Raw genomic sequence first — 10,432 nt, 5'->3', positions numbered from 1 at the left:
ATTTTATTTTATTCTTTTTAATTTCGGGGGGGGGGTGCTAAGGTTCTTTGCCCACCTACAAACAATTACAATATCGATTCATACCCACACGTAGCCCCTTGAAAGTTATAACTACACCATCGACTGTGCATCATCATTCCATTCATCAAACAGATCAGTAGCACCATGCAAATTGGCAACATATACATGTAAAACTGACTCACAATACCAGTATAAAGTACAGGTAAATACACGTACACACAATTAAGGTTATACATTGTGATGAAGTTTGTACCGGTACTTCTTTTATTTCTAAATATATTTACTGTATCATAGAATGCAAGATAAAGCAGCATATAAAATGTACATAATGTATAATAAACACACATAATAAAGGTACAATAAATTCAACAATATTCATTGGACTTTCAGCTACTTGTAGTATAGTGCAGTTCAATAGATGACATCATTATACATCGAGGGAAAGTCCCTGATATGAAAGGGGGAAGTTTGAACGGTTTCATATAATTGTATTGTATTCCAGCCATTGTAATACGAACTATTATGTTTTGCTAGATTGGGCAAAGAAATGGATTCAGCCACATTTTAATGATACATGTATTTTGTGGCCTGGGCCCCGTCGTACAAAAAGTTGCGATTGATCCGATTAACCATAACTATGGATGAAAAGCAGTGTCAACATCTAAAATGCAAATTTGTTCCAAAAATATTTACTAGATATTATACATTCATACATTTATTGATCTCTTGAAGTATCAGAGTGATTCTCTTTGTTTACTTGGGAGATTGTATAAATTTCTTGTAGAAAAAAATTACGGCATGGATGGATTTCCATACAATTGCGATTGACTGGATCAATCGTCCACAGGGCCCAGTACTGTTTCCAGAAGAAGAAGAGGAGAAAGGAGATAACAGCTAAAAATAAGCCTCGTCTAGAGGCTAATAAGCTCTGGACATGAAAGGTCCCAGATGTAATTTATGCAACATTTATATAGCGCTTAATACAAATGCTTCTAAGCGCTGCATACTATAACCCTGGCTTTAGCTTCGCTATCCTGATCGGACGCTCAAGCATTCAAGGAATTCCTCCAAACCGGGTGCCCATTTACTACATGTACACCTGGGTGGAGAGAGGCAAATGTAGATGAACGCCTTGCCAAAGGACGCGAGTGCTGCGATGGGATGTGACCCCCTGACCTTGTCGTTCAAAGTCCAGACGCTTGCCCACTGAGCCACAACACCTCTAAAATGTAAATATCATGTGCATGATTGATACATGTCTGTAAAAACTCAATCATATACAAGGCCTTTGGTATATACATGCATCTGTGTACCACACATTTCAAGGATCAATAAATTAGCCGAGTTACAGATACATGTAGATCTCTGAGATAATAATCCAGGGTTAGATAATGGACCATGATTAGGTAAATGCCCTGATCATAGGCTTCATGGTCAGGAATGAATGGTCTCTTTGGCTCAAAATAAAACACATCATTCAGAAACAAAAACATGATTAATATACATGTGTAAAAATCAAGACACTATAAACAAACCTTCTATGACAATCGATACATAGCCTAGCAATGTGTGTGTGAGGTTTGTTTTTTGTTTGTTTTTCCTTTTTTCATTCTTTCAAGAATTAACTGTATTAAAGTTCAATGACTTGGAACAGATTTAAAATTGGTTTAAAGGCAGCTGAATGTAGAGTACTGAATTCAATGCACAATATATGCACATGCGCTGTTAGAAAATATGTATTCATTTATTTATCTATTTATAAATTTATTTATTTACTTCATTTGTTTATTCATTCATTATCTAATATATTCAATATTCAGATTTATACATGTATTTTCATTTTATTGATTGATTGTTAGTTACAGATCAGCTTCCGAAAACGGCCCTGTCCAACTCTAGTCTGCTATGCAGACTCTGAATGGCTCGTGAGGTGGGATCTGCTAGTTTGCGAAAGGTCGAGCGAAGCGAGCCATTTGACCTAGTCTGCATAGAATCAGCTGTGATACACACACTGCAGATGTGGGTCTACATTTGTAGACTAGTCCAACTCTTATGAACATAATCACCTTGCACATTCTGTATCGGTTTGTATTACAAGGAAGATCAATCAATTTCAAACCATACTTTGTCCATGATATGCGTGTCTTTCTGATTGATGAACATTACGAACATCAATCTGTATCGAGATATTCAGTAGTACAGTACACATAGTCCATGGAAAGATTTATTTCACTATGTGTTTTTACATACATGTACTTGAAGTTCAATCAATTTCAGTTCCCTTTGAAACAAAAAGAGATTTCCCCCATAATTTGATTTTTTTTTTTAAACACTGAAAAGCATCAGGATTGAAATTCACATGGTTGGGATTCAGGTCCGTCATTTGCCTTTAATGTACATGTACATGTAGCACAATTTTTTTTTTTCAATATATAATCAATGATCGATATTCCAGTATCATTACTAAACTCTTTCAAAGTGCTCTCTACAAGTAACTTTAATACCAATGAAATAATCATACAAGGAATTCGCCAATAAATATAGCAAAAATCTTCAAAATATATAATCAATGATCGGTATTCTGGTATCATCAAATACTAAACCCTTTCAAAGCGCTCTCTACCAGTAACTTACCAATAAAACAATTATATAAATAATCATAAGAAATTGCTGGTACAATATCGTCTTTATACAATTATAAAGTGCATAAAAGGTGAACATCTCCATCACATCACATTATAATTAAAAATGAGAAAATGATTAGATGTAACCACATTATTGCTACATGAACAAGACACAAAGTACGCCAGGTTAATACTCTACACAAATTAATGTAACAAATAATGCATGAATGTTAAAAAAATAATATAACTTGGCAAAATGTTGAAAGTATTGGCAAGCAACTACATACATTCGTGTACAAAGTATAATGTAGTGCGCGGCTTTAGAGGACGATGCAGCTCTGCTTATGATAAGAAAGAAAACAAAAGATCATCAAAAACCGTAAAGAGGACGTTGTTTACTTTGAATGGGTTCACATTCTAAACTCTGATTTTTTCTTCCACGTTAAATTTCATAGAAAATGCTGTTTAAAGATAAATTCCAGTTGTGGGAACGATCTCAAAATGACTTTTTACAGAATTTAATATAATGATCACCCAAGTGTCTGTTTGTATGAATAAAAAATATGTGCCAAAGGATTCTGGAAGAAATTGTGTAATTGCTGAGAAATAAGCAAAATAAGCGCGGATTCGGTCACTTCCGTCGGGTCTTTATTCCAGCAATAATAATACACTGTCCCACGTGTGCCTATCTGTGTTGGCGATCTTCACTGTGATCGTTTTTTAGCTAGATATTATGATTTCACAAAGTTCAGTTTATGTAACTGTACCAGATCTAGATCCACGATGATATATCAATACTTTACCTTGGTTTTACAGACTTTCTCACAAAATCAGTGTTTTACTGCAACTACGTTCATTTAGCTTTAATACTGATAATGAAATATATGTAGAGCAGCTCTGCTCAACCAAGCTAACGCATTGGATTGGTGTCAATGTGTACAGAACACACACATGTGCACACAAATGGCAGGCACATTTATGCTCTTTTGACACATACAGGAAGTTACACCCCTTGTCGCTTTCTTCCTTTTCTCAACATATCTGTAGGGCAGATTGGGCGAAATACTTCCTTAAACTATTCAGTTTTCCCATAATTTACATGTAGTTGTATTATTCTGTAGGCCTACATGTCCAAGCCTGTATACAAGCATATATATACACGTAGGCCTGCCTTTTTGGAAGGGGGGGGGGATGGTTTTCCAAAAGTTTTCCAAGCATCCATGCTGGAAGGAAAATTGTTTGACAGTTAACGCATCAAATATTTAACGGGCAAAAAAATAATCAATTCCAACAGCTGTCAACATTTGCCTCCTTTTCAGTACTTAAAAAGATTTTTTCTCTCTTTTTAACTGCAAACTCCTAGTTTGTGCGGCCACGCTAAACTACAGTATTTAAAACAGATGATTGTGCAGTCGAAGTGAAATACAATGTACAGTGCAAGCTATGTCAATTAAAATAGGAATTCTAAAAAAAATTAAATAAATAAGGATTTGAAAGGCTTTCAACATTACATCATGATCACTATATGACCATACATGTATACATGTGCAACAATTGTCTCTTGCTTGATAGTCCAATTCAATACGGTCCGTACAACCAAAATTTAGTATGTACGCAATAACGCATATAATTTGACCTTTAATATTTTCACATTGCATGAGTGGTCAGATTCAAAAGGCTTTCTCTCCTACAAATAATTCATAAAACAATAGTTTTAAAAATCATTCCACACCATATCTCATGTAAAAGTAGACAAAAATTTAATCCATACAATAGTTTCATAATAAAAATAATGATTAAAATATATGCAAAAAAGTGATACAGAAAAAAATAACTTGACTTCAAAGCCTCTATTCACAATTGCACTATAGGGTTCACGTATGTGACTCATTTTAAAAACCAATGACTTTTATGCAAGTGTACAAGCATAAATCATGCCAATAATTTTCAGTTGTTTACAAAGCAGTACGCTCTTAATAACCAAAGAAAGAGATTCTCAGCTAATATTCTTGTTTGAAACACAGGAAGCATCATTTTCCCTCTCTTTGCTACGTGACAAGTACATTCTGTAACTTCTGAAGGTTTCCATGGTGACGAAGAATAGTGTAGTACATGTAGGTTTCACGGTACACCGTACATAATCTTTCTTGGGCAATTGTTGGTCCTGAAAAGGACCACCCAATCTCGACGTTTCAACAAGTGTGTTCTTGTCGTCTTAAGGGCGATTACAGAGATCGCAAAATTTGAGGCTACACATACATATACTCTCTAAAAATGATATTTTTTTAAAGGTTTTTTAGTTTTCGTTTTTATGGGCAACATGGAAAAACATCCACATATACTTCTAAGATGTGGTAGTTGGCATTGATAAACGTTCAATAGAATAAAAATACAACAATATTTTCATCAAAACTCTGAAAAGTTCTAGGGTACAATGAAAGATACTAGTATAAGCCTCAATACTTCATGGTACATCAAAATAAATGAGAAAAATAAGCACAATGAAAGAAAAAGAAGGAAAGAAATGACCCTCACCCATGATATTGATAGAAAAAATTCATAGCACTTGCAGAAGTTGCAGTTGGTCATACCAGCCTACGTAATAGAATTCAGCTTGCATTGCCATAGCACATCATTTTCCCTTTCCATTGCTAGGGTCAAGGGGTTCGGTCTCTGCGTACTGCCCATCCCCAATCGAAGGTCAAAGTCAAACTGCGGCAACCCTTTTTTATCATCTACGGGCAAAAGGCCTTCCACAACATACATATACATTACATTTTGTGAAAGATATGCAATCTAAATATATACAATTCAATTAGTAGTACTCGTACAAGATCTTTTTGGCAGAAGTGGGCATCAACACTGGAAAAGACTTGTGAAAATTGACATTAGGCATTGACATTTTACACACATTTTATTCCCCACAATAACATTCAGTTGCTTTTAAAACAGGTGTATTATATAAATATGGTTTGGGGCTATTAGAAAGGGTTATGGTAAATTGAGTAGATCGTGGTGCGCCAAGATATCCTGCGTTTTGTCGTAGACCACCTCCATCGCTTGAAGCGAGAGTATAACCAACGCCTGCGCTTCCTCCGCGTCTTGCAAACAATAACGATGAATGAGCTGCTGCTTGTTCGGCAATGTCTTGATCGCGAGGTACGCCATCTGCCGCACGAACCACGGGTGGTACTTCCCCAGCGTCTCCCCGTACGTTTTCGACGTGAGAGTCGACGTTGGGTCCGTCCCCTTGGCGGGTTTCAGCCGTTTGAGGAGGACGCAGAAGAACTCGAGCGCTCTGTGAAGTCGGAGGAAGGTCCGGCAGCCGCTGTCGCGCCCTTTCTCGTCCTTCCGCGCCGTGAGATTCTCCCGCATCTCGTAATCGATCATAGTCTGGACGGTGGTGAATTCCTCAGGATGGTCTTCTCGATGGCCGTCGATGATGTTGCATTTGTGTTTCATGTCAGATGCAACAAAGCCAAACACTGTACCCAGGAGTGATAGCAATCTACAGAGAAAGCAATGAAAACAAATTGAATGGTATGAATAGAATAATAGAATAGTAATCGTTTATTGGCAATACAGGATTGGCAGCCAGTCGCTGAAATATACACGTTTACAAAAAATATGAACATACAAAGATATTATACAAAGAGTAGATAATTTTTTTTATGCATTCAATACTCCCTACATGTATAACCTCAATTTCATTTTATAACAGATTTAAGCACAATGTAAAGCTATATTTGATCAAACATGACTCTCGTTGAATTTTAAATGATTTTTGTCTTCTTTTCACTCTCAATCCCCCCCCCCCCTCTGCTTTTCATTCTCTTCTACCCTTTACATGTATGTTTGTTCTGGGTTTGTCTTGGTGTAAGACGCAATTCATTTTTATTTACTGAATATTTACTGAATTGTTCTCCGCTTTTATTAATTGATCAAATCTTATGTTATTAAGGGAGCTGTCTTGACAAGACCTTTATGGTTTTTTACAGCTATACCTAATTTCAATACTTTTTCTATTCAATATGCATGTACATACCATTGAACTACTTTATTTTATCTTGAATTGCATTTTTTATCCAATGTGTTATTAAATGTTTTTAATATTGGAATTGAATAAGTTGAACTGAACTGAACTGAACTGAACTAATAGATTAAATTACACCAAGATTTTCCTTATGACCGATCTAATTACATAAAGGAGTTCTGAGTGTAACTGAAATTATAAATCGCATTAAATCTAATATTGCATTTTGAAGGAAGAATGCATGGGTGTCCATAGAATTAAAAGTCTCCAGTTATTATTAACATCCCTCATTAAAGGGGAATGAAACCCTTGGAACAAGTGAGCTTGTGTCGAAACAGAAAAATCAAAGAATAAGAACAAAGAAAGTTTGAGAAAAATCGGACAAATAATGAAAAAGTTATGAGCAGTTGAATATTGCAATCACTATAAATGCCATGGAGATCCTCCCATTGGCAATGCGACAAGGATGTGTGATGTCACATGTGAACAACTTTCCCTTTGATGGACTATAAAATACCCCCAAAATGTCTCTTTTTGCTTTTTCTTATGGTGATAGAAACTCTTTATCCATGATGTATTCTTTGAAAATCTGTATTACATGCCCTCCTATAGAAAGATCACATGATCTACTGATAGATATGATAAAAGAGGCAATTTAAGCGAAATATATACTAAAGTAATTGGGAGAGTTGTTCACAAGTGACATCACACATCTTTGTCGCATTGCCAATGTGAGGATATCCTTAGCATTAGTGATCGCAATATTCAAATGCTCACAACTTTCTCATTATTTGTCAGATTTTTCTCAAACTTTCATTGATCTGTTTCTTTGATTTTTCTGTTTTCACACACGTTATCTTGTTCCAAAGGTTTCATTCTCCTTTAAAGACAGCTCAAAAGGAATCACCTTGAAACCGAATAAAACCATATTCTCTTTGATGAATACTGAATGCACTTTTAGTTGGCCATTCTTCTATAGATCTACATGAACACAGGATCAACATTGTATGCTTTACGATGGGTATATAATGGCCCCACGTTAAGGGGGAAGTTAGTCCACCTCCTGGACTGTTGTTATTTGGTACGATACGACTACCAAACACATAACACACTACATCCCGAGAACACGCATACACACACCCCCTGAATTCGGGGAAAATGAATCAGTGGGTTAGGTGAATCACTGGGTTAGGCGAATCACTGGGGGTAAGTGAATCAGTGGAGGGCGTGTGTGTGTTGGTTATGTGTGCGCGCACTGGCATCGGTACGGTCCGATAGGGTTTGCCCCTTTGGTTTGCCCAATCAATAAAAATCGTCCAGGACGTGGACTAGGGGGAAGTTCACCCTGAAGAAAAGTTTGTTGAAAAAATAGCAGAAAAATAATAATAAAATATTAGTGGAGGTTTGAGGAAAATCCAGTTACTAGAAATTTAAGTTTGGGATTTGCGACGTCATATTAAAACGAGCGGCTGCCCCATTTGCTATTAAAATAAATGCACTGAAGGGACAGTACAGTAAAATCCATTTTCAATATTTTGAGAAAATGACATTTCTTTGATTTTTTACCATTCGATTTGTAGGAAAGCTGCTCGCATATTTATGAAGTCACAAATCAAATGATTAAAACTCTAATAACTTTTTTATTCTTTGATATTTTTCTAAAACCTTTGGCAATATTTTTACAGATTTTTTCTGCAATTTTTACAATAAACTGTTTGTCAGGGTTAACTTCCCCTTTAAAGCAACTTTTTCTTAAACTTTCTGCACCCCCCCTTGTTTCTCCTTTCATTTTCAACATCCTTCCCCATTAAAACTTTGAATAAAAGGAAATCTACCTTTTCTTTTCAACTTTGCCATGAACTCAATTTCAATCAACATTTGGTCTACGAGGTTCTACAGAAAGACAAGACAAACTTTCTCTCCACCCCCCCCCCCCTCCCACAAGGCCAGGCCTAGACAGCTGGCAGCCGTCTGTTTCGAGGAGTTTTTAAACATTTTTTTGTTTTTTAAATTTCTCCTCATACACAGACGGCTCGCTATCGTGCAACCACCATTAGGGGACTTACAATGCAAAATCCCCCCGTCGGGGCTCTTCAATTTTCGTCTTTAATGAATCAAACTTTTGAAAATTAACGCAACTGAAATGCAAATTAACATTCCCTCTTGGCATTAATTGCCAAAAAACGGGGATAATCAAGTTAAAAGGAACAAAAACAGTGACTTACCTCGGCTGTCGCGCAACTTCACTGCCCTGTTTTATCCAAACTTAATACACATAAACATATGGCCATTGAGTCCCCTGTACAGATCGCGCTAGAACTTCGGTCTCTGTATTTGGTGAGTGAAGCCAACGGAGTTCAGCTGAACAACCAACATAACTGAGACCGAAGCTTTTGGTCTAGGCCAGGCCAAGCTTCTTCTCCCAAGACTCGTCTTTATTTAAAATCTGGCTTGGTGGTTTATTCATTTCCATTTATCTCTTGCCCCCTTTTTTTTTTTTACGTCAGTCTGAATTTCTTTAACGACATTACGGTAATGAATTACGCCCATTGATTTTACATTTTTATAAATCTCCTCAATCTTTCTTCATTTCCCTCTCTTTGAACTTCTTATTTTCTCCTCCTCCTTCTTTCACTTTTGTTTTCTTCTCTTTTGAGCTTACATCACAGACAGTGTTGTCAACCCACACACACACACACACACACACCAATAGTCGACCGTGGGACTACGCAATTTAAACGCATGAGTTTACACTACAGTCACCCACTTCCTGAAATCGGCCGGTGCAGTCAAGGCAGGGCGGCAGCCAGCTAGCTAGTATGCTAGTGCACATTACCGGTATGTCTGTGCTTGCGAATCTGCGATGAATCGAAATCGCGTGAAGCATGATTTTTTAATGACAAATATATTCTCTAAATCTCACCTTGTTATCTCACAATGCCCGCATAAATAGTGGTCCAGATCTATTGTACCATCTTCGTGAAGGGCTGCCGTGAATTCTCTTCGAATTTTCTCCAAATCGAACCCGTTTGGTGCCATGTTTCTTCAACGGTTTTCGTTTCGAATACTAAGAGTAAGACGTTGTCATAATATTGGTATGCATATCCATGCGATCGATGATGCGATATGCAAATAGCTGCATGATTCATCCATGAACAAGGGGTTTCCTTGACTCGCTGATGACGAAATGGATTTGTTTATTCTAAGAATTTAGAGTTTTCATCTTTCCAGCTTGTTTACTTGGTTAACCTTCGACTAATGAGAAACGGTTGTTGATTGAATTATGTACATATTAACTTTATATACCTCACCCTGGCTACATCTTGATTGTGTTGTTTTGATTTGACCTTATGTAACAAATGTGTGTTAATCCCTGACCACTTGTTGCATGCATTGTGACGTAGCTATATACTGCGTAGTGTTGTTGTTTATTAATATTGTTTATTAGTTTGAATTGTTGGTTTCGGTATATTGATGATATGGGGGTAATAAAAAATGGTGTTGGTCCTTCTATATGGTCAATTAAAGTCGAATGCAGAAGAAAAAGAAGAAGAAAATCGGATAACAAATAACAAAGTTATTAAATTTTACAAATTTGCATTATTCCGGTGAAACAGTTCTATAGGCATGTATTTATGAATATTCATTAGGTAGGCTGATGATGTCATATCCCCACTTGTTCTTTTGTAGTTTATTATATGAAATTATGTTTATTCAAAAAAAAATTCTACCAATACTGGATTGATAATTGATT

General features: G+C 36.4%; 1 protein-coding gene across 1 annotated transcript; it reads right to left on the bottom strand.

Annotated features, from left to right (window-relative positions):
• Nucleotides 1–249: 249 nt before the first annotated feature.
• On the bottom strand, nt 250–10,075 carry LOC129263897 (ceramide-1-phosphate transfer protein-like). Its single transcript, XM_054901813.2, has 2 exons — nt 9,602–10,075; nt 250–6,153 (listed from the first exon to the last, which is right to left on the bottom strand). Exons 1-2 carry the CDS (start codon nt 9,715–9,717, stop codon nt 5,637–5,639), a joined length of 633 nt encoding a protein of 210 aa, XP_054757788.2. The 5' UTR covers nt 9,718–10,075; the 3' UTR covers nt 250–5,636.
• Between the last annotated feature and the right edge of the window lie 357 nt (nt 10,076–10,432).

This window comes from Lytechinus pictus, chromosome 6 (assembly GCF_037042905.1).
Source record: "Lytechinus pictus isolate F3 Inbred chromosome 6, Lp3.0, whole genome shotgun sequence".
Lineage (NCBI taxonomy): Eukaryota > Metazoa > Echinodermata > Echinoidea > Temnopleuroida > Toxopneustidae > Lytechinus > Lytechinus pictus.
The sequence above is the reverse complement of the archived record's forward strand: the minus strand, read 5'-3'. Positions and strand labels throughout refer to the sequence as shown.